At 37.3% G+C, this 25,957-nt stretch overlaps 2 protein-coding genes and 1 long non-coding RNA gene across 6 annotated transcripts; all 3 read left to right on the forward strand.

Annotated features, from left to right (window-relative positions):
* The first annotated feature begins 1,232 nt into the window (after positions 1-1,232).
* LOC116171633 (KRAB-A domain-containing protein 2-like) lies at positions 1,233-3,783 on the forward strand. The gene is made up of 2 exons (XM_031488585.1): positions 1,233-3,374; positions 3,434-3,783. The coding sequence occupies exon 1, from the start codon at positions 1,562-1,564 to the stop codon at positions 3,116-3,118; it is 1,557 nt and encodes a 518-aa protein (XP_031344445.1). The 5' UTR covers positions 1,233-1,561; the 3' UTR covers positions 3,119-3,374; positions 3,434-3,783.
* A 1,074-nt stretch (positions 3,784-4,857) lies between these two features.
* LOC116171682 lies at positions 4,858-9,878 on the forward strand. Of its 4 annotated transcripts, none has more exons than XR_004145494.1 (9): positions 4,858-6,551; positions 6,597-6,755; positions 6,807-7,695; positions 7,779-8,320; positions 8,375-8,418; positions 8,478-8,512; positions 8,563-8,674; positions 8,731-8,950; positions 9,006-9,878. It is a non-coding gene; the product is annotated as an uncharacterized LOC116171682 (long non-coding RNA). The 4 variants fall into 4 exon arrangements; XR_004145492.1 differs by having other exon boundaries at positions 4,858-5,072; positions 5,170-6,551; positions 8,731-9,878; XR_004145495.1 differs by having other exon boundaries at positions 8,375-8,432; positions 8,731-9,878.
* A 9,095-nt stretch (positions 9,879-18,973) lies between these two features.
* On the forward strand, positions 18,974-19,953 carry LOC116169097. Its single transcript, XM_031485128.1, has 2 exons — positions 18,974-19,223; positions 19,286-19,953. Exons 1-2 carry the CDS (start codon positions 19,120-19,122, stop codon positions 19,605-19,607), a joined length of 426 nt encoding a protein of 141 aa, XP_031340988.1. The 5' UTR covers positions 18,974-19,119; the 3' UTR covers positions 19,608-19,953.
* Positions 19,954-25,957: the final 6,004 nt, after the last annotated feature.

Consider the following 25,957-nt stretch of genomic DNA (forward strand, 5'->3'; position numbering starts at 1 on the left):
TTCAATTTCTTAGAAGTGTTCATTTTTTATTTTATTCCTAGAATTTTTCGAGGTAAATTTCTTGTTAAATTTTATTTGCCGTTAACGAGGTGTAGCGCGAAGTAGAGATAAGGTTGTTTTCGCAGAATTGCCGGGCGTACGTGCCGTTTAGCAAGAAGTTTAAAAATCGACGCTTCGCGTGATTGGCTGGCGGGATGTTGAAGAAAGGAGAAGGGTTTTTTTTGCTTAAATAGCAAATTTTTGAAGAGAGCGGGGCTTTTTAGTCGTTACAAAGCCAACCGGCGGTTCTTCGGTTACGTTATTTTGAATGTTGTGGAAGTTTCCTGCGTAGTGGATCCAGTGTTAATCAGAATTTTGTTTGCCGTTAAGAAGAATTTTGAAAAGTTTAAGAAGTTTGTCGGAAGTTTCCTGCGTAGTGGATCCAGTGTTAATCAGAATTTTGTTTGCCGTTAAGAAGAATTTTGAAAAGTTTAAGAAGTTTGTCGCCGTCCTGTTTTTTTTTTGGCGGAAGCACGGAAGTTTGAAAATAATTGTGGGTACCCGAAGAGAGAAGACGTCGGTGTTTGAGTGTTTGGTTTGTGTGAAAATTTTGTGTTGTTATCGTGTACGGATACCTCTTTGTATCAGAGTACGTTACTCGGACAAATTTAAAAGTAAGTAGTAGTTAGTGGTTTGTTTTTTTTGTTTTGTCATGTTTGTAATGTTTGAGTAATTTGTGTTTTTTTTTGTGTGTCATTTATCTGTTTAAAATTGTAACAATTTGTAAAACAGAAATTTACGCAATTTTTTGCCTGAAATTAAACCAGTCATTGCAATCCAGGTTTTGTTTATTAGAGTCAAAGAGAGGTAATTGTCGGCGTCTCTTACTTTGTTTCAAGTTTATTCAAATCTGGGGGTAAAGTTTCGTATTGGAATTTAAGGACTTGGTTAAGCCACCAATTCATGTCATTGTTGGAATGCTGTAGGGTGGCAGAATCCAGCTGGACCTTGAGATGCGTGTGAAAATTTGGTTTTTTTTAATTATAACTGAGCTAGCTAGAGGTAAATCGTGGGATTCCTAGAAGTGAAGGTTAGGTCTCACAACAATATATATATATATACATATATATATATATATATATAATGCCAGCCGATGGAATTGTTCATATATATATATATATATATATATATAATGCCAGCCGATGGAATTGTTCATATATATATATATATATATATATATATATATCGGTCAAAGTAATTAAAACGGGCAATATTCATAATGCCCGGGCAATATGAATAATGCATAGCTAGTTTGGGCATTGTGATAAATTCAATTTAATATATGGTAATTTATTACTTTGACCGGGCACTATACATAATGCCATTCTCTGACTGGGCAATGCACTACACATAAGCACGTATTAGTGAGTCACCGGTAGACACGTGGCTAAAGGTTATATTTAAACATTATTGCGGTCGCAGTAGTTGTGCAGTTTACTACGTAACGTGTTCTTGTTCACATCCATCGATAGTATAATACATTACGTGCGGTTTTTGGTAAGTGTATAAATTCAAACGTTATATGGTGATGAATATACAGTTAAAAAATCGATTTTTAGATATGGATCAATCATTGCGTGATATAAACAACCGTTTCAACTTTCGATTAACGGAATTAATATCAGCTAAGGGTCGAAATACTCAAATTTTTAACAAAAAGGCGTATTTGGAGATGATACAAAGTGTAAAATCCTCAAAGAATAAACAAACTTCGAAGTTGCCAGAAGATTACCAGCGTTTAGGGAGATATGACGTAGTAACAATTGGGGCCATTGAAAAACTGATTGTCCCCGTGAAAGAAGGTAATTTGATGAGATATTATGCGCACACTGAAGAAATATTTCAAATATTACATGACACACATGTCTCCATTGGTCACGGTGGTAGAAACCGAATGGAAAAAGAATTGAACCTTAAATATAAAAACATTACACGGGAAATGATAGTGATTTATTTGAACTTGTGTGAATCTTGTCAAAAAAAACAGAAGGTTCCTAAGAAAGGTCTAGTAGTTAAACCTATCTTGAGTAAAGATATGAACTCTAGATGCCAGGTGGATCTAATAGACATGCAGTCTCAGGAAGATGAAGGCTATAAGTTTATCCTCGTTTATCAAGATCATTTAACCAAATTCGTGCAACTGAGACCTCTAAAAACCAAACGTGCTGAAGAAGTTGCTTATGTTTTGCTAGACATATTTACTATATTTGGCGCCCCGTCTATCTTGCAAAGCGATAATGGTCGGGAATTTGCGAATTGTGTGATCACTGAACTTTGTGACATGTGGCAAGAACTAAAAATGGTGCATGGAAAGCCTAGACACTCACAAAGTCAGGGTTCAGTGGAGAGGTGCAATCAAGATGTCGAAAATATGCTGAGTTCCTGGCTAACCACAAATAAAAGCAAGAAGTGGTCAGAAGGGTTACGTTTCGTTCAACTGATGAAAAATAGAGCTCATCATAGCGGCATAAATTGCAGCCCATATGAAGCCATGTTTGGTGTGAAATTGAAAGTTGGACTTAAGAGTTTTGTTCCTGATGATGCATTAACGAACCTTAATACAGAGGAAGACTTGGAGACTCTTTCTGAGGCAAGAGATACTACAACACCAGATGTAGAACGCAATGCGTTCGAGGAAGACTTGAAAACCCATCCTGAGACAAGCGATACTGCAATAGCAGTTCTAGACCGCAATGCGTCTAAGGAAGACTCGGAGATGGAAGCCCTTTTTGAGACAAGCGATACTTCAACACCAGTTATAGACCGCAATGTGCCCGAAAAAACGACTACACCTTCAACGTCATCTTTGAGAAATATTGAGCATAAAGATATTGATGTCAACTCGGAATTAACTTTGGACAAAGGCGATGAGATAACAATTTCACCACAAATAAGTGAAAAAATAGAAAACACCCGGAAAACGAGAAACATGGCCTGGAATAATCTTAAAAAACAAGCAACTAAAATGATTAATACATCTAATTCGAAATTCCCTGCAGCAAACATTGGTGAAACCGTTAGAGTTCGTGTACCTGATGTCGATCGATCGCGCAGTGATGAACGAAATATGGTATATTGAATCAATTATATACCGGGAACCAATTCAGCATTTGTAAGGAAAACTTTATTGTTCATGAAGAAGTGCCGAATGCAGAAATTTCTCTTAGGGAATGTGCAAGACTGTCATCAATCAGTGGAGGACAGGGTTACAATAGATGCAACTGTAAAGGTGGTTGTAGATCAGATAGGTGTAAATGCTACAAGGATAAAAAGCTGTGCATCTCAAATGCCATCAAAGTCTGAACTGTTCCAATAAATAAAGTCCAAGCTTATTGGTATGTATTCTATTGTATTTTATTCATGTAGATTTACGTTGATTTTGTTTGTCTTTAAGTTTCCTGTCATTCAAGAACTGAATCTAACAATGTTCAGAATCTCATTAAACAAAATAAACTTACAAAGCTGTGTATTAGTTATGTTGCCCTATTTGTACGTACCTACCATTGTAATTATAAATATTACCACGTCAAAGTAATAATTTGCTTAAATTTCTTACTTTGCCCATTTTAAGCATTATTTATAATGCCGGATTGAAAATGGCCTATTAATTACTCGCCCGTAATAGTAATAACAGATGTCTTTATTATTCTGCCCAATAGATGATAGTCATTATGTATAATGCCCGGGCAATTTAATTATTCCAAATGACCTTATCACATTGCCCGCTCATATTGGTCATTTTTCAAAATGACCGGGCATGATTTATAATGCCCGATTCATCACTTTGTCCGTAACATATATATATATATATATATATATATATATATATATGATGTTTGCGACTATTATTTTGAATAATTAAATTAATTACCAACCGTATTATGATATATGGTCGTTCTTAAAAACCGTTAATATAACTGGTATTTTATTTTCAATCTTATGTTATAATAGCTCAAGAGAATTTAAAAATCTATCAAGTAATCTAAAAATCCAATATGGCGCCCATTTAACTTTAGGAAGTTGGTAAATGTTCCTCAAAAGTGGCCATCTTAAATTTTTTTTTGACATCAATTCTAAATTAAGCGTATCAAAGACAGTCACTTTTATATAAAACTTTTTTTTATATCTCTTATACTTTCGATGATATTAGACATTCAAGGAAATGACCAATTTTAGTTTTTTTGAATTTACGTCGAACCTATGCGACATTTTGAATTTCCATAAGGAAATTTTAAATAAGCATCTAAAACTGCAAAACATTGCCCATTTAACCAATTCTCTATCTTTAATAATAACAAAGTTACCCATGCAATCCCACGCGATCTGGGACACACTGTATATACAGACGGGTCTGCGGTGTTTTTTTTTTTGTGGGGTTGTAGATTGTGTTTGGGAGTGGTTGCAGATGTGTTTAGTGGGTAGTAGATATGAGGGTGGTTGTGTGTGTTAAGGGGTAGTAAGAAAAAATTGGTCAGCGCGCGATTTCTAATTTTAGTTTCTGTTATTTTAGTAGAGCGCGAGTGTAAATGTATTTCTTATGGGATGAGATTTTGTGTACAAAGTTGTGAAAATCTTCATAAGTGCAATGTATTTCTTATCTAGAGATGAGTGATTTCGTGTATAGTATAGTATGCAAGTATGTGATTACATTATTGCGGATTATTAATCCTTTTTATCAATAAGGGATGTATGCATCCGCGATTTTCTCCTATAAAAGACAATTTCTAATGTTAATTATAAAAGTCGTGCTTACATACAATGGCACTAAACTTGACAAAATGCCAGTGGTTGCATCTGCAGGTGCATCAATTTGTGCCTGAGGTAAGAAAACTATATTATGCTTTTGAAAATTGATAATAATTTATAATTTTGCAGGGGTATATTTTATTGTGCCCGTGTGCTCACAATCTCCACTATAATGAGCACAGAGATCTACTCCTATACATGGAACCTTTCTTCGGGGATTATTTTATATGGGTGTTTACGAACAGTTTGCCCGAAGGAAGTGGTGTTGCCTACTGCAGAGTAGGACCGTAAGTTGTTGTTTTGTGCTTGTTGTTGAAAATTATTTACAATTGTAATTCTCTTTAGCGTGTCTTAGTTGTAAATGTAATATAATTCTTTTTCCAGACGAATCTGCATCTCCAATATACAGAATTGTATATAGGAATAGGAAGGAGAAGCAACGACGACGACGACGATTCTGCAATATATAGAGAAATTGTTTATAGGAAATTTACAATTTGTTTATCATGATATTGTCATAATTGGAATAAAACATACCTGATTGGATTTCAATAATAACAACAACAACCGCTATTGGTTTTACAAATTTAATTGTGTCGTAGTTTGTTGATAAGTAGAACTCGACTGGTTTCCATGCAATTTCTAATAACTATATATATATATAACATCAGTTCATGTCAACAATCTCGACTGCTGAATAACAGGAAAACCGCAAGGTCGCTCTCTATCGAAATAACAAGAAATGAATTTACTAAATAACAGGACACCTCAAAGAATAACAGGAAACCGCAACCGCAAACGACTAAATTTAAAATAATGTCGAATGCTGAATAACAGGAAAACCGCAAGGTTATACACTCGCGCCCTCATATCTACTACCCACTAAACACATCTGCAACCACCCCCAAACACAATCTACAACCCCACAAAAAAAAAAACACCGCAGACCCATCTCGTCTTACTAAGACATCTCAAAATTTATTTTTCTTACTACCCTCATCAACAACCACCCCCCATACATCTACTAACCCCTAAACACACCTGCAACCCCTAAACACACATCTGAATGTGTAAACACCGCAATCAAGACCGATCCAAAAAGTGAGTTTTTGTCACTGAAATCTCCCATAAGAAATACATTGCGCTTATGGAGATTTACATTGTGCCAGAACGTAGGAAATCTTATCGCTAACATCTTCAACTGTCCATAGCACGTCTTCAAATGCCATAGGAACTGCAGAGAAATTTATTGTGAAGACGTAGGCAAGATTGATAAGAATTTGTCAAATTCCTTACGTAACAGTGAACACACACTGTACGGCACAGTAAAAGTTGTAAAATAATGTTGCCACTTACCTAAGCTCATTTAGTAATAAAACTAATAACACAGCGAATAGCTTTTGAAACTCGGTCACACGTAGTGGATTGAGATATGATAGAGGGACATCCTGGCAGTCCTTGGTGAAATGTGGTTGGAGAAAACCCTGGTTACAAAATCAAGGAGTATATGGTATATCAAAAACGATTCAGAGAAATGAAAACGACACAGAGAGAATAAAAACACCACCTCGTACAAGAAATATTTATTGGTTGCAACCAAGCAGCGTAATTTTGATTATGGACCAAATGCTGAGGAAAGAGAACTAACCGAAGAAGAATTTGATTCAAAAGGTTACATGAATACCGTATAAAATGGGATATCTACATTATAGATTACCGGAAAAGATATCTCGGAATTAATTGCCAATGAACCGTTGAGCCAATTTGTATGTAAATCGTCGAAAACACCGATTAACGGCGTCAATTTTTAGTCAAGTGGTCACAAGACTCCCGACAACGCCGTGCCATAATTTAATGAAACAAATATTAATATTATCCGCTGTAATAAAAAAATAGCGGAGCAATTAAGTACTGGAATAATAGTGAGAGCATGGTAAGAGGAAGGAGTTATTTAGCTGCTTCTCCTGATGGTAAGTGATGATTATTTCCAGTTTAAAACAAGATCACACTATTATTTTCAGGATGCATATAAAAGGGCGAAGCATATTCGAAATCGGGGTGAATTCCTTTGAAGACTTTTTGCTCAAATTACTTTTTCAAGGTCATCCAAGGTCAATGAATACCATTGCCTTTAAATAATGTTCCTGGTATAATGACAGTATGTAGCTACCGACTATATAAGTTTTTGAACGTATTATCATAAGCACAGTTCTACAATGTCATGTCGGCGAACAACCACATTCAATTGCCGTTTCTGATGCCTAGATACGATCTATAAGTAGAAACAAAATATTTACCATGTTGCGATTTTTGTCGGGAAGGTTAAATAAATAGGTAATGGTTCTTCGCTGACCAACTTTATTCAATTAATCTGAGCAACTGTGCCCCTGCTCTGGTTCATTGCAAGACATGCCCACATACCAATCAACATTCAACTTCAATAAATGTACATCGAAATACGAGTAATTGTAAATATGGACAATGGACAACAGCTTCAGATCCCGAAGATGAAGACATCTTCGATCGGCAGACTGTGGTGATAGACTTAAGTGATCGAGAAGCAGGTTTGGAGATAGAAATCCCCAACGGATTTTTTACAGATGAGCGTGAAGACGGAGATCTCTGATTTACGTACAAAGCGGATAAGGTCCATTGAAAATAAACATAATGAAAAACGTTTCCAAGGCCAGGTGTCATATTTCACTTTTTTTCGATAATCTGATTTTCCTTGGGTTTCTATAATCAGAGAGTGGTGACAGCGTTATGGAGCCACCGAGCAAGAACCTGGAACAGCTCCACTTTCACATAACCTATTCGTGCGGCCCGTATCTCAACCTACAGCAGAAAGGTCACCAACCCCTGTTACTTCGATTGCAGATAGTGACATAGAGGAAGAATTCAATATGAAGAGTAAGTACATTTAATTAATAGCTTTTTAGTTTGTTGTTCTCTTGCTACATGCATTACTAATTTTTGTAATATACTTTTTATAGTATTGCACCCACAACGCAGTCCGAATCCTCTCTGCCGCTTCCGCCACTACCACAGTTGGGTGGTAAAAATCAAAAATTAGCTTTTGCGAAGTTTCTATCAGCTTCACCATATACACTTCAGGCGTCAGTTACCCTTGGGGCCAATGACAATCTAGATGAATCGGTTTTTGAAGAAATTGAATCTTTTATTTGCAGCGTATACTTATAATCATAATATTACTGGTATTATACCCGGCATTTGTCATTTGCCTAGTTTGTCGACCTGGATCTTCGACTTTAGCTACCGCAAGGATGTAGCTCCTTTCTTTCAGGAAAGTAGGCAACCCAACATCCACCGATTGTCGTGAAGAACAGGAATGGCGTAGAAGGGAGGTTTTATAGGTCCGTAAGTTAAGATCGAGGCTAAGTGTAGCCTGATAACCTGCTAGGACCTTACAAATTGGCGCCCGAGCAGTCTAAAGGATAGCAGAAAGCACAAAAGGTTAGACAACGCTTATGTCTACTAGCCTCATTGAATACGCCTACGTGACCACGGCTAGTAGGTAAAATCGTTTTTTTTCTCTATTTAATCCAAAATTTAATAGTTGCAATTTCAGATCAAGAAATTGAAGTTGTTTGCGGAAATAAGTAGACGAAAAGGGTAAAGGAAAAGAGGTAAATATATCCGTATATTATACTTTTAACCGTATATTTTTATAGAACTCCGCAAACGAATGATGGACAAATATAAATCAGTAAGTACTTTACATGAATCATGCCATATGTTAATTTTCTACAATATAAGAGAATGTAGCGATAATTCGCGGTTTGGGGGTAATCCCCTCAACAGAAAAAGTGGAGGAAGGGGTATACAAAAATATGAAAATATACCTAGCGAATATTTTTTGGATTTTTATGTAAGTAGCTAACCGCTTTAATAATGTCACGCTTCAATCTGTATTTATTTTTTCAGATCTAAATAAATACCTAATCTTGATTTTGTTTTTCCTATACACTTCTACATACGATTACCAGCATATGGACGTTCTAGTTAATCCCTTATATAAAATAATTTTGTTTTTTTTCAACCCTCGATATGATATGATAATAAAATGGAACTTGCCCGTAAGGGTAGAATAGGTACTTTAGCGACGACCTGCTTCCGTAATGCAACAAACATCACGTTATCGTATGTAATAGGTATCAATCCCGTATCTATACATTGGCTAACCGGTTTGGCACTTACAGGTTTCTCTGAACCCAGAAATGCAACATAGTTTTGATTTCTCTGTGCACTCTTTCATAATTGCAGCAATCGAAAGGAGGGCCAGCACCACAAGACAAGTTTTAACTTTTACCTTGGTTTGGGGCAGATTTTTATCCTCTATCGTTAAACCACATCATTAACGTCGCGGTTCATTGCACTTCATTAAACACGAATACAGTCAAAAGACCGGAAGCTTGTGGTAGTGGTAGGAAAATTAGTTTCGAGAGCATTTGGAATTCCTGAATCAAATTTAAGACTTCGGAAAAAAGAACAAAGTATCCAGTCCAAAACTAGGAAGGTCTACAACATTTTCACCGCACGTCGAGAAGAAAATTGCCGATCATGTTCATTTAGTAAGATCCATGGATTAATTCCGACTGAGTTAAAAAACTTGCATTTTAATATGCCGAGCAAACTTTAACAAACACACAACTGTGGTGAAGCAGGAAAAGGGACGTCGGATTACCACAAAGAAAGTATTGTCGACCCTATTTTTCGACGCTACGGGATCATTGGTAAGGAACTTAAACTTTAATCCTCAGGAAAAGCGCATGATTTATTATGCAGGTGTCATACAAATTAATGACACTATTCTTCCCCTTTTGGAATTTAATTCAAGTACCCATGGCGCTGACTCAATCACTAGTTTCTTGATCAGATTTAAATACTTCGTTGAAAAAAATTATCATAATTGGCCATGTTTTTCTCGAGTTGTTGTGGATTTACACAATAAAGATTCATCTGATCTTAAGAGCTTAGTACCTGTCCACATTTGCTGTGCACATTTTATGCACAGCTTCCCAAGGCGCATAAAAAGTATGAATATTAAGAAGGGCGTAGGCAATGTACTTCTAGATGGAATCGCTTCTTTGTTTGATCATGTCGAAAACTATGGACGAGGTGAATACATTCTTCAAACACTTTCTCATGATTCTGTTGAGTCTATACGAAACTTCACATGTTCAAACTGCCTTTTCTGCAATGAGCAGTGAGCAATACAAACATATCTCAGACCCTGAAATGGAAGAAAGAGGACCATACAGATTCTGACGATCCTTACAATTGAATAAGGGAGATCAAAAATCCACTAAGTCGCCATTTTGGTGAAATTAAGTTTTTGCGTAACATCCATTCTAAATCACATTTTGCACGATGTGGAACACAAACACCCTCCTAGTCATCGCCTTTAGCGAACTTATTTGAGTATAAAATATACGTGGAAAGCAAAACTTCCCTAAGTCTAACGACTAAGTGGGTTTTTGTATTCCATGCGCATGACCGTGCGTGGTTGTCCACCTCCAACTCACAGCTGATTGAAATTTTTAATATTGTAGTTAATTACCTACTATCGACGTACGATTAGTGACACGTTGTTTTGTGTTGTATAATGTCAGAATCAAATGATTCGGGTCACAGTGAAACAGAAATCAATGTAAAAAAGCGACGGCATGAAAAAGAATGGAAACGTAATAAAATAAAGAGACTAAAAGCTGAAGGGAAAGCACATGTTAACTGGAAAGGACGTCTGGTGCCTGCAAGATCTACTGGAGACAGTTGTAGGTAAGTGTTTTTATAATCTCACTAAGAACAAATTCGGCAAACACGGTGTTCATTATTGTAGCTGCAAACGCCTGTGTTTTTCAAAATTCAGTGCCGACTCCAAGCAACATATTTTGGACCAGTTTAATAAACTTGGTTCTGATGGAAATAAGATAGCTCAGGACACGTACCTACAAGGACTTATAAGTGCTCATGCGATCAAAAAACGTAGGCCACGAAAAGAAACTCCCTCAAGCACTAGGTGTGCTTCCTATACCTATAAAATTAAAATAGGAAACGAGGAAACTCCAGTATGTACTCAGGCTTTTTGTAGTTTACATGGAATAAAACCTGACAGGGTTAAAAGACTAGCACGGCTTGTGAATAGTGGGCTAGTATCACAGGAGCAGCGAGGTAAACATAATACTCGTCCAAATCAGGTGTCATCTCAAGTTCTAATGTTGATTGACCAACATATTCGCAGTTTCCCTTATCGTGTATCGCATTACGCTGCCAGTAACAAAAAACGAAGGTACCTCGCTAGTACACTATCTATTACAAAAATGTATGAGCTGTTTCTACAAAAACATGACTCAGAAGCACATAGAACACTCACATCAAAAAAGGTTTCCGCAGATAAAATACATGGAGTAGCATCTTACCGTACCTTCCTAAAATATTTTCGTGACCACTTTAACTACGGGTTTGGTAGGCCGCAAGTAGATAAATGCAGGGAATGTGAGCAACTGAATGTGAAGATTCAAACTGAAAAAAACGTCACGATTAGGGAAAAACTTCAGGCTCAACTGAAAGTACATAATGTGAAGGGTAAGACGTTCTACAATGAAATAAAACGTTGCACAACGCTTGCAAAAAACAATGACGATACTGAAATGATAACATTTGACTATGAACAAAATCTCCCCGTACCAGTGACTAACGTTTCCGACGAATTTTATTTAAGACAACTCTGGGTGTATAACTTCGGAGTTCATGGGATGTCAGATGACAAGCAAGTTATGTACATGTATGATGAGACTGTAGCAAAAAAAGGATGTTCCGAAGTTACTAGCATGCTAAAACATTACATTGACAACTATGTTCCTGTGGCAGTTAGAAAGTTATACGTTTTCTCCGACGGTTGCACGGGACAGAACAAAAATCATACATTGGTGGAGTTTTTTTTCTCATTAATCAAGACAGGAAGATTTGATTACATTGAGCAACGATACCCAATAAGAGGACACAGTTACTTGCCCAACGATAGAGATTTCGCGAAAATAGAAGTCCAGAAACGAAAGCAAGGGAAAGTGGAGATACCCCAACGCTGGTACGAGATAGTCAGAGAAGATTGTAAATTTGAAGTTGTTGAGGTAAATAGAACAATGATTTTTGACTTTAAAAAACATTTTACCAATATCTTCAAAAAAAACATTACGAATGCTTCAAAGGAAAAATTCCTTATTTCAGAAGCAAAAATAATCAAATACTCCATCTCCCACATTAATGAAATCGCAGTAAGTACGGCGATGAGTGGCATACTTTTTACAAACTTCAGAATAATGAAACCGAACACCAAGATTTCTATGCCCACTCGCCCAATGTATGATGAACCCATTCCTGTAAAAGAAAAGAAGATAGCCAATTTGAAGCTGTTGATTCAGTACCTTTCTGAGGAAGGACAGCAGTACTTTACTCGCGTATTTGAAGGGGGTACAAATCCAGAGGACGCTGAAAGTGACTCGGATACAGAATATCTGTGAAAAACGTGACATTTTTTGTATCGCTTGCGTTTTGTGTGAGGATATATCATACTTTTCAGAATAAATTTTATTTTGTTTTTATGTTAATATTATATATATTCTTATAGTACGCATTAAATGTTTATTTCTGAAATTTTTTTGCTCTGGAAATCAAATATCCTCTAAGTCTGCAAAATTCAACCCCCTCTAAAAGGGTGCAAATGGATGTCTAGTAAAACTAGCCTCTGGTAGCTTGCTAGGTTCGATGTATCCATGATGTTATGTGAATATAAGATTGTTCCATTGGGAATTACGAGATAAAAATAGTTTTTCCTCTCTCCTGAAAAATTGGTGTTTCGTGACTTGTGGTGTTTTTGATTTCCATGATTCAATTTTCCCCACTCTCCCCGAGATACATTAATGTTCAAACATTTCAATTCAGTATACAGAGACGTCGAAATTACAGCCATGAGTGTTTCTTCAACAACACCGAATCTTTTTTATTGTTCCGAGTTTGCAGAACTGTTATTAAACAAATATATCCCATATATCGTATTGTGGTCTGGACTATTGTTGACTCCGGACGAACAACGCATTTCCAATACTGTAGTGGAATGCTGGTTCAAACAAATTAAACACGATGTTGCGGAAAATAAGATGAAGCAAAAGGTTGGTAGGTTTATGTCAAAATTACAAAACCGCATGGAATCGCTATGCATGAAGACTAAATTCATCCCGCGATTAAAGCGAAGACAAAAGATTGCCTCTTCTACCACATCCCTTAAAGCAAATTTAGCTGATTTGCAGGAAGTTATCGTTGAAAATAAATCGATACTAAAAAGGCCAAATACTCCTCAAGTCGTTAGTTCCCCTAAAGTGCATGTGGATCCTAGTAATCCTTTGGTTGAAGAGGTTTGGAAAAAATGTGCAGTTCCAGAATCGAAAACTCACTTTCAGTCCAGGCATTTCAAAAAGGTTAGATTTAATAGTCATCAACGAACAGGAGTTAGTAAAAAGTAGTGATAGTCTTTCTATTCCCTCCAATTGTATGGCAAACTTCTTACGTGAACAGCCTTCATATTATTTGGGAAAAAGCATAAAAGTAAACTATATTGTTGGTAGGTATCATCATCCAGGATTTCGAGACATTCTTCTAGCTCATGATGAATGTAGGTCCCTTTTTGGTAGGAGTTGGCTTGGCGGGTTTGCAATAGATGCGGCAGGTCTTTCATTCATGAAAGATAATGTAAATCCCACAATTATCTCTCAACGAGATTCTCCACTTCTTTGATGAAACATCTGTCATACTCTGTTGGACAGGAATTAGCATTAAACAGTATTTCTTTGCCGGATACTACAACTATCGTTATGCCATATAACATAAGAAGCAATCATTGGATTGTTTTAATGGTGGATTGTTTAAATTCCCAATTTATTGTGTATGACCCCTCACAGGACTCCACCTCTGCACGACCCATTCACAGGTAGAAATATACTTGCGAAACTTTTCAGAGTATTTAAAGGACCGACACAGAAAATACGGTGGGGAAAGTTTTCATTATCCGATTTCCTTATCAAACGGATTCACACAACTGCGGAGTTTTCTGTATACACTATATATTTCGTTTATTTAATCATTCATTTGATACTGACAACTTTGTTCCCGCGCCCCCTTTCGCCTTAAGTTGCAAGAACTTGTTTTGAGGAATTCGGAAAATATGTACAATAGCTGCTTAGTATGTGGTTTGGAAGAAAAGCAAAGATGCCATCGCTGGGTTCAATGCTCCAATTGTTTTAGATGGTTACATTATATACAGGGTGATTCCTATAGTACCTGCCACCGTTTGGGAGCGTGTAGGTGGTGCGTAGGGGAGTATTTTGATATAGGACACTTGGGGTCGGAAATCTAAAATAAGGGTGCCAGAGCCAAATTTACCTTCTGGAATTTCGCGCCTGTAGGTAGGCAACCCAACCGGCCGGCGTTGCACACGGAGCGATCTCAGGCGGCGATGTGTGGCTGACACTTGATCAGAATTTTGTTTAAACCCACGAAATCCCGTCTGCAACGACGCGTATCAAGTGAATAAACACTATGGCACGTTTTACTAACACGGAATACGCGGACATGCACTTCATGTACGGATTGGCAAATGGTAACGCACGAGCTGCACGACCAGCGTACGCTGAGCGGTATCCAAACCGTCAGTTACCCTGCAGACAGGTCTTTCAAGAAGTTCACTTCCGACTGTGCGAGACAGGGCAATTGCAGGTAAGCTGACGGAGGCTTAACTTTACACACAGATTCGTGATGCACATCGATACTTGGGTCATTTAAGCACCCATTTCGAAAAGTTTGTTTGTTGACACCGACCTCCTCCTATTTCGCAGCCCACTAGCGCCCGTGTGCACCGCCGGCCGGTTGGGTTGCCTACCTACAGGCGCGAAATTCCAGAAGGTAAATTTGGCTCTGGCCCCCTTATTTTAGATTTCCGACCCCAAGTGTCCTATATCAAAATACTCCCCTACGCACCACCTACACGCTCCCAAACGGTGGCAGGTACTATAGGAATCACCCTGTATGTATTCCAGATATGTCCCAAAAACTAGGGCTAGAGGATCCGTCATTTGTTTTCACTTGCTTTCTTCGCATAGCATAATGCATTCACTTTTTTAAAAGCATTCGTATATTGTTACACTACACACAGTGATCTTTTACCTTACTCTTCAAACTGCACGTTCATTTCCATTGCCTCGACACCTGGATTTGCTAGGGAAGTGCATTTGGAGAGGTATAGTAGTCGAAAGACTGCATTACGCTTCAAATTGGACGTTCATTTCCAGTACTTTTGTCTTATGGCTCGGCCATATAGAGCGCTATGTTCGCTACGTACGCGATGTTCGCTATACGACGAAAATATATCTTCCGTTATGGATAACGGGACTGGCCACACAGATCCGCGTACGCTATGTTCGCGACGTTCGCTATGTTAGCTGCGTCGCTGAAGGTTTTGTTGTCGGATATATTTTAATTCGTCGCCGAGTACGGGCTTGCGCTATACAACGGTCCAACGCGTGTTTTGGTTTTAATTTACGCCTCGTGCAGTGTAGTTGCAAGTCTAGGTGGTGTCGACGTGTATTGTTAAGTAAACAAACATGGTGTTAGAAAAAACAACGACCATGTTTATGGAAAAAGTCCTTGGAGGAGTATAGGAATCAAAATGTAAGGGATAATGCGTGGGAGCAGATTAGTAAAGTTTTACATAGACCAGGTAAATACATAATACATATATAATTATATTATAATACTAATTATCATAAAATATTAACTATGCGATTCACTACTCTTCTTGCCATTCCACTCGACCCTCATCAGACATAAAGTACTCCATGAAAGAAGTTCTAGCCTCTAGGGCAGCCATGTCAAACATGCGGCCCGCGGGCCGCATGCGGCCCCATGCGACAATATTTGCGGCCCAATGACATTTGTATGTAAAGTCTATTAATGCGGCCCGCCATTGTTTAATTACAGTAAACTTTACACGTACAGAGGGTAAAAATAGAATTACATAGAATTTGCTGTCGATAAATCTCGCCCGAGTTCGGCGATCCCTCACTGCGTGTGCGCGCTTTTGTACTGTTGTGTACAGATTGAGTGGACTTGAGTCAGTCTGGTCTGGTCAGTCAGAGTTAAACAGTAGTGTTGCTTATTGAAATTAATATCGTCAAACTACTTTTATAATTGTTAGATAGATATTACAAATAATTTGTAAATCGAGTTGCAAATAATAATGTCTCTTTCAAAACCAAGTGGCAGTAAGAGAAAAATAACAGATGAACATCGTATCTTTCAAGAAAAATGGGAATTAGAATTTTTTTGTTGTGAAGTAAAAGAGAAAATTATTTGCTTAATTTGCAATAGTACAATTGGGGTCTCGAAGTTATATAATATTAAACGGCATTATGAGCAGCACAAAACCAAGTTTGATCAGTATGAGGGATTGCTTCGACGTGAAAAATTAAAAGAACTGAAGTCAAAATTAAAGAATCAACAATTAATGTTTACGCGCCCTATGCAAGAAAATGAATCTGCTGTTCGTGCAAGCTATGCATTGTCTGAAATGATTGCAAAACACTCAAAACCGTTTACTGAAGGTGAATTTGTCAAACAGTGTCTTGTAAAAGCTGCCGAAATTGTTAGTCCTGGAAGCGTGAAGGCATTTCAAAATATATCTTTGTCTCGGAATACTGTCGCAGAAAGAATTACTGATATAGCAGGCAATTTAAGTGATCAGATGAAAACAAAAGCAATTAGTTTTACTGCATTTTCCATTGCTTGTGATGAAAGTACTGATGTTTGTGGTGTAGCCCAATTAGCTGTTTTTCTTCGTGCTGTGGATGAGGAATTTAATATTTATGAGGAGTTACTGGAATTAGTACCATTGCACGATACAACAACCGGAGAAGACATATTCAATGCTGTTTACGAACTTTTACAAAAATATAACTTGCAGCTGTCACAACTATCTTCGGTTGCTACAGATGGGGCCCCTTCCATGACTGGAGTGAACAATGGCTTTATTAAATTATTACAAATGAAAACCAGGGAACTATGCAGGGACAAGCCAGACTTCCATCATATTCATTGTATAATACATCAAGAAGTTCTCTGTTCCAAAGTTATCAAGATGGAACGCGTTTTAAAAGCCGTTAAGAAAACTATAAATTTTATAAGATCTCGTGGTTTAAATCAGCGACAATTTACTGACTTCTTACGTGACCTGGAAAGTGAATACTGTGGACTACCTTATTATACCGAGGTGCGGTGGTTATCGTGTTCTAGTGTTCTTGATTGATTTTGGAAACTTAAAGAGGAAGTACGTCTTTTTATGGAGGTGAAGGGACAAGATGCCAGCTTATTATCGGACCAAGATTTTTTACAGGATCTTTCATTTATGGTAGATATCACAAAGCACTTGTCTGAATTGAATTTAAAATTACAAGGAGCCAATCAAATAATAACAAACATGTATGATCAAGTGAAGGCTTTCAAATGTAAACTGATGCTTTGGGAAAAACAGTTGGAAACTGACAATCTGAGTCATTTTCCGACTTGTGATGTCTTTAAGAAAAGTAGAAGCTTTCCAATTTCGTATATTAAGTATGCTGAGAAAATCCGAAGCCTTATGACTGAATTTGAACAACGATTCAAAGATTTCAAATTGCAGGAAAACAATTTTGCGTTATTTACAGGTATTTTCTCTATCGACATTGATAAAGTGCCCAGTCACTTGCAAATGGAGGTAATTGAAATTCAGTGTCAAGCCCACTTAAAACAGAAGTTTGACGATGTCGGTGCACAAGACTTCTACAAGTATTTACCTGTCCAGTACCAACACGTAGGAAAATTTGCTTGTGAAATCATTTCAATGTTCGGAAGCACCTATCAGTGCGAGCAATTATTTTCCCTCATGAAAGGAAACAAATCTCCCGCAAGATCACGATTGACTAACACACATTTAAATGCAGTTTTAAAAATAATTTCCACAAATAAAGTTACCCCTGAAATTGATAATTTAGTTAAAAACAAAAGATTCCAAATTTCTGGGAAAAAGTTGTAAAATTATAGTTTTTTTGATTGAGACTAAACTAAATCTAAAATGTATTTTGTAACTCAATTTTACTTTAAATTTTTTATATTACACGAGTGCGTATCCGTATACATTCAACGAAATAAAAAATAAATTTAGTTACTGCGTTACGTTTTTGATTTCAATAAGTCTTTAGATTTCCTTTGCGGCCCACACCTTCGATGCTCTTGATGAATTTGGCACAACTCTAACTTTGAGTTTGACATGCCTGCTCTAGGGCTTCCCTTGATGCATTTCTTGCAGTACCAGCACGCATTTGAACTAAATTCTGTACTACTTCGCCTACCTCCTCTTCGTCTTCTTCGTTTGCCGGAACACTGGCCTGAGTTAACAATGATGCCCGTAGATAGTTATGCAACACCACCGTAGCTTTGACAATTTTATCAGCAAGTTCAAGACGACACTCTAGTGGATGATGATATACCCTCCAAGTATTAGAAAGAATACCAAAAGCATTTTCAACGGTATTCCTGCTTCTTGAAAGTCTGTAGTTGTAAATTCGCTCTGCTTCACTGAGTCGTCGGCCTGTTCTCGGAAAAGGTCTCATAAGGTATCTTTTAAGGGGAAAAGCCTCATCCCCCACTATGACGTATGGCAAAGAGACCCCGCCCAAATTTTCATCTGGAGGCAAGCCAATGTTTCCTTCAGTCAAACGCTTACCGATTGCACTATTCGTAAACAAACTTCCATCACTAACTCTCCCATACTGTCCTACATCTACAGCAAGGAACCTTTTATTACCATCGACTAATGCCAACAAAACAATTGAATAGTACTTCTTGTAGTTGAAAAATTCGGAGCCTTAATTCTAACATGTTTGCCATCAAGTGAAGCAACACAGTGAGGAAAGTTCCATCTTTCTCTGAAAACGTTTTCGGATGCTCTCCAAATCTCTTCATTTGGCTCAGGCATAACTATAGCTTGGATGTTTTTCCAAATCGCTTCACAAACCTCTTCAATAATCTTACTGACTGTAGATCTACCCATACGATAAGTAAATGCCATTGATCGGAACGAATTTCCTGTTGCGAGGTACCTTGAAAAAAGGACTAAAATGTTACTAAGCTAAAATTTAATTTAATGTATGTGTTAATAATTGTTACAAAGTTGCAGCTGATGATCTAAAGGCGGAATGGAAAAAGCTACAAGATAGTTTCAGGCAGGCTATGTTAAGAAGAAGAACTAAAAGTGGACAAGCTTCAAAGAAAATGAAAGTCTGGAAGTATGAATTGCAGATGTCCTTCTTGCTGGCGGATACCATTCCACGAGGGTAAGTAATAAACAGAGAAGAGGGGAATAGAGGAGATATGATTATTGTATTATCCTTTACAGAACAGATTCGAATGTTGCAACAGTGCAGAACGAGGGTGATGAGGACTTCGTTGAACTGAACGCGACGGGTGGCGGAAATGAAGAAAACGAAAAAGAAGAGACAGATGGTGGTGAAGACAAGGCTGAAAATGAGCAAGAGGGACGTAGCAGAATCTTTCGTAAGCGAAACAGGAAGCTAGTTAAAGAAAATGAACAGGATGTTGATAAAGTGATATCGTTCATGAAGGAGAAAAAACAAGAAAGCAAAAAGTTATTAGGTGAACTTGATTACTTCTTTGCTAGTGCCTGTGAGAGTGCGAAGCGTCTCCCTCGACATTTATAGTTGAGAGTAAAGCGAGAAGTGATGAACACAATTTTAAATGCTGAAACGGAGTCCCTGAGCTCTACTCCGGCATCTGCCTCTGCACCATCGTCAGCCACTAACATCAGTGCACCACCGTCAAGGGCTGCTTCATCACTTACCTACAATTCATGCGAGACGGAAGAAAGCTACTATAATCAGGATTACGGTTATGATGCTAATTATGATTTAACGGCAGAAGGAGAAAATAACTTTTCGTGTAAACAGTGATTAATATTAATATTAATTGATTTTCATTAACTTTTGTTCCTCATTAACAAGTCAAAAAATATATCGTTTTTATAAACAGCATGTTTTACTTACCTCAAACAAAGAGCTAATCGTTCTTCTGGTGGTATACTGTCCCTATAGTTAAGGTTCGTCTTTTCGATGTCGTCTTTGATAAGTGTCAAAATATTGTCAAACTGGGTTTGGGTCATTCGAAAATATTCTTTAAACTTAATTTCGTCATCTCGCAAATGTTTCATTAGATGATTATATTCACCACATTCTTTTCTTTTTAAGTTGACGTCATGCACCCAATTTCTTTTACGTTTCTTATTATTATTACATAATGATAAAAGCAACAGTACATCATCTTCGTAGGAAGAACCATCGCTGCTTTGCCAGGGTACACTATCCACCAACATGATCTTAATAAATGAAAAGCGAGACTGAAATATTTTCGTAATAAAGAAACGTAGCGTTTGGTCTGGCAACCCAACATAGCAAACATAGCGAACGTAGCGTGCGTAGCGTTCATAGCGTAGCTTTCTGTCTGGCCACGGCATTACGCTTACGTTCTTAAAGCCACTTCATAAATTTTAAACAAATTGATCTGTGCAACTTGTTTCATGTTCATTTGCAATAAATGTAAATGTGTACCTAAGTTAAAAGTAAAGTTAATGGGCATATAGGGTTACAGGCGAACTCCCCCATGGAAAATATTGGAGTAACGCATCATGGCATGGTACCTCCTGTATAAAATTTTGCATAGAAATAATTTTAAAACAATTCTACGCGAACTTTTAAACTAAGGTGATGTGGAAATCTGTGTATCAATTGAGAACGATTCATTCATTTATTCACAGTTACTTAGGCACCCCTAAAAAAGCATTATATGGGTATCTCTGTGATTGGGCGTAAGCCTGTTGAGAGCTGAGAACTAGAGAGGGATAATAAATAAATTTATAAGTCTTAAAATGGATTAATTTATAACAGTAATTATACGCGCGAACTATTCATTACTTCGGCGTTGAAATTGGAATTGACCGAAACGCAATTCTATTTTCTTATACAGCAAACGCCGCTCTTTCTCGAACGCTTCCGAGTATTCTAGAATGTTCTCGAACAAACACGTCGTATTTCCCGGAAAGATTGCGTCACATCTATATTCGCTCTTTATCACCGATTCTTCTTCTTTCATGGTGCCTCGGGATTTCTGGAATATTCGTTACAATGTTTCTTGATATATATTCTACCGGCAATCGAACTATCTAGAACAGTTTTGACTACCACAAACGGCAATTTAGGACAACTCATCTATTGTTTTTTTATCTGCATCGTTCGGAAGCAATACGGTGGACGGTCCACAATTTTTATACATTGTTTTTTCAAGAAATCCCAATCGTGGTTGCGAACAGGTGTGGCAAGATCATTAAATGGTAATATTTTTTCCCACCGATTTTCCAGTAGATGATCAGGTAATACTTCATTTTGAATTACAAAGGAAAGATCTATTCATAAATCTGTATGCTTTGTGAAAATTTACCTTTAATCGATTCAATGGCTTGATTCTTGAGTCTGAACATAGAAATTATCGATTATCTTCCAATTTACTCGTTTAAGTATCTTTATTAGATATTTTAATCTCACTTGAGCCGGCTGGCAGCAAATGCGGGAAATGGAAATGGGGGCTTAAAACATAAAATGAGGGTATAAATGGGTCGCGTCATCCATTACAATTTTATGGATAACACAGTTATTCGATTCTTATTTCAGTAGGTACACGATATAGAAAATTAACAACGATAGTCAGATCTTGATTAAATATAGGTTAAACTTTTGTTATAGCTAAATTTAGTTAAACACCCGTTCTTCTGGCTTTGAATAGGGTCTGTCAAATGAAAAAAAGTATGTATTCAAGTTTATCGTATCACCTTCAAAGTAGGGTCCAAAGTGTGACTGTCGGTCTGCACCAATGTCATATAAGATGACGTGTTCTATAGAGGGCTGATGATCTTGAATATATAATGATTGAAGGATGTATTAGCAAGGTCTTAATTTTTATTGTGTATTTATCAGCGTATGTCACTTTCTACGATACACATTGTGATTAATAAAACCTCCTTTGTATCGAACTTCCTATGACATCGTTCGTCATAGCTGTGCAATCTATGCAGTTTTCCTGTCTAAATGGATAGCGATAAATAAAACTCCCCCTAAAAATCGTTTGATAGTCAGTTGCGAAGAAAATGGAGGGTAAGAATGAGCTCTTTTATATTTTTCATCAAACTTAATGTATGTAATTTTTCAGCGCAAGGTGCGGCCATCATCTTTGGACCATTGCAGACGGCCTATGGTAAATACACCACATATCTATCACACGTTTAACCATATATTTGTACAACGAGAACTACGAGCATTAATTCAACAGAAATATGCATCTGTAAGTACTTTTCATGCATCATACCGTATTTTAATTAGCTCTTATTTAGGAAAATGTAGCAATTCTACGGGGTCGGGGAGTAATCCCCGACTCCGTAAAGGTTGAAGAAGAAATCTTTAAAAATAGGAGGTTCCAGGTCTTTAAAGACCTGGAACTAGAAAACACCTATTGGGTGTTTTATGTAAGTGTTATCGTTTCAATTATAATGTATACTTCAATGAATTTTTTTTTCCAGAACTATTAAATTTTGTTTTGTTTTACTTATCCACTCCATTCTGACTAAGCCCTTACCTAAAATAATAAGATGTAGTGATTAGGGTATTATCATTTCTTCCGTAAAATAAGTGTTCAGACACCTCCTCCCACCCAGCACGCGAAGGTAGAGCGCCTACTTAGAAATATGTATTATGATAAACAAGATTATAGGTTAGAAAGGGGCCCTCTTACCACTTGTTGACAGTGAATACGGCATGCCTTCATCTCTATCCTGGTTTGGAATTTAGAAGCTTGGCTTATCACAGCATTCATGCGTCTAAGTGTATTATGTTCAATAGGTGATCGTGTCCAGTATTATGACACGGACTCTATAATCTTTATATCAGCGGAAGGACAACCCAATCCGCCAACATGAGGATAGCTTCTACGTCTTACTACAAAAACCAGGGGGCTGCCTTAGACCCTAAGAGCTACTATATAAAACTAGGGCTAGTTCCTCGGGGTAGCTATTGCCGATAGGATTAGGGGTTAGCTCCCCCATCCGATAAGAGGGTAGCTCCACCCGATAGGGGGAGCTATCGCTCCTACGAAATAGTTCACGCAGGTACCTACAGCTCCTGACACTGATGCTATAATTAAATACTATCGAATTATTGCGAGATTGCAGCATCCTCTCCCATAATCGCGGTTATTTTTTCTCTAACTGATAACGCATTTACATCTGTGCTTATTTAGCTGCAAATGTCAAGTGAGTTAACATCTTCATATTGCTTTCGCAACTTAATAGTTATTATTTTAGATCGAGAAATGTGCAATCATTTTTGCGAGGAGTCGAGGTAAATCTGCATGTATATTACTATACGTTTTAACCGTATATTTGTAGAAAAAGAAACTACTATTATTTTCGGCGGGATACAAACCCAGCGAGGTATAAACCACCATGTAATACGTTTTAATTATATATGTGTAGAACGGAGCGGGGGAGTTCCAATTACGAATAACAATGCCGTCATCCAAAAAATGGGCGTTGCCGCCATCGGTCCTCTTCGTCGCTAATTTTATGTAAGTAGAGTAAGCGCTTTAATTGTAAACTTCAAATCGATATTTCAGATCTAAATAAAAATGCCCTACATTTTGTTTGTTGTTTTTTTCCCTGCTCGCTCCTGTTCTGATTATAGGAATGGGGGCCCTCCCTTGCATGTCTCTCACATGGGGACCTCCTCTATGAAATCAAAATACTACCTCCGAGGTGGAATTATAGGTTAGAATTCTTCTCCCTTGAATCTCTCCTGGGCCCTCTTACCTATCTCCTGAAATTATAGTTTTCTAACCGTTTGATGTCTCATCAATGCCGGGCGCCGGTTGAAATTATACTTTCCTATACCAATCTTAATAGATGGCGACTCCGTTCCGTTAAAATAGGTTCGATATAAATACAACTATCCAAGCATTATATCATACAAGTCTAATTAGCTCAGTTCATTAGCTATAGGACTTGTAATCTAATGGTTTACGGTTCGAATCCGTTCCATTAAAAAAAATTTTCAGGGTACGAAGGGGTCGAAGTTGAGGATTCCAAGATGGCGTCCAAGAACTTGAGGATTACAAGATGGCGGGTCCAAGATGGCGTCCAACATGGCGCCTGCGCAAAGGGGCGGGGCGCACATGCGCACATCCAAACTGCTCCAAAAAAGCCCCAAACGAACCTTAGAATTTCCCATAAGAAATAACATGGGATTTCGACCAAAAGTGGGCCCGAATCCTCCTAGCTCCTGGATAAAAGGATTAGGACCTTCTCTCAATCAGTTGCTATCACATCTGAAGACGGAGTGATGTGTTTATGCACACCATCAGAAGCCTATGCTATGAGTGCTTACCAATTCATTTCTCCCAAGTTTACTTTTCGTAAGATGATTTTTGAAACGATATATTCCAACACATCACAAGATTCTATCATGAGGAAGGTTATGAACAGTTGTTTGGTATTGCTTAGTGGAACAGAAATAGCCAATTTCCTTTTATGTCATAAATTCATCATTATAGAAAAACCCTATTCTGTTATGTTGGCAAGAGCTTGCCAAATTCGCTCCATATTTAATAAGCGCTGTTCGGCAAATTTTTATATACCCAGGATCATCTTCAGGAACTGTCTAGGGAAAACATAAAAATATTTGCTGCAATCGCCAGAGGTATTGCTATAATGGAAGTATACTCTTCTTATGCGAACTATCAGGGTACTGATAATAGTGTAGCAGTTAAAGAACTGGTAGATAAAGCATTAGATATCGTCAAACTGAGTGGTGGATCAAACACCTTAACCACAGAGGACATGAGGGAGGCTTTACTGGCCAAGGAGGCTTTACTGGCCAAAACAGAAAATGATACCATTCTCTTATCTCTATCTATAGGAGCGTTCTCTCAGCTTGAACATACACCTACACCAAATGGAGCTTTACCTGCTCCCACTAACGTTTGAGAGTTGTCTTGAATATAAGTTTATGGTAAATTTATTAAAGATTTTGTCCTATTCCTTGTCACGTGTGATCTTTCATTTCAGCAAATTCGAATGATTTAATTTTCACTCTCGGTTGGAGCAAGAGCACAGTCGATCAGGAGAAAATGGATTAGAGCATTACATTAAACTTTTAAAATCCTATCTCATTAAAGGATATGATTTGTTTTAAAAAGGGGACAATGTAACGGGATCATCGATTTGTAAGAAATTAGTTAAATAAGTAATGAGAGCACGGTGATGGTCAACGTACGTATTAGCAAATTTGTTATCAGCAAATTCTTTTAAATGTAGGTATCTAATGCAATTCTGGACTAAATTTCATTACACAAAGGATGAATAAGCAAAGGCACTTTGACCAACATGAGGTTGCGATATTGGCATGGCTTGGCAAGTTTTTAGGGAAAGAAAGTATGGAGGTAATATTGAATGTCATACGAAATTAGTACTGAAAATTAAGTATTAAAGATGCCAACACTCGTTTCCCAAAAAGCTTGCTGGTCTCCACTAGGATAGTTTAGTTAGTCATTGTTTAGCTTTCATAAAGTACATGAGTGCTCGGTTGGTAGTGGAAATATTAAATAACGGATTACTCATTTTACAACATCCTTTGGTTACATTATCAAGGTAGGAGTAGATAGTGGTATTATAGGACATTCCCGGGTACACTATAATTTATATAATGTTATTACTGTAATTATTAATTATCAATATCATTCGCATGGAAAAAGCTTAATAAAGCTCAGCTTAATTATTCTGTAACGGAGAAAGAATGTCTAAGTGTAATCTTCGGTATACAAAAATTCAGGTGTTATTTATATGGAAGAAAATTTACGGTAATCACAGATCAGGTTATTGCCGGAAATAAGGAAAAATATATTTCTTTTTCTAAAGACATTTCAGTAGATCAAATCGTGGAAAACGGAGTTCCAAAAA

Source organism: Photinus pyralis, unplaced genomic scaffold (assembly GCF_008802855.1).
Source record: "Photinus pyralis isolate 1611_PpyrPB1 unplaced genomic scaffold, Ppyr1.3 Ppyr1.4_LG1, whole genome shotgun sequence".
In the NCBI taxonomy this organism is placed as follows: Eukaryota; Metazoa; Arthropoda; class Insecta; order Coleoptera; family Lampyridae; genus Photinus; species Photinus pyralis.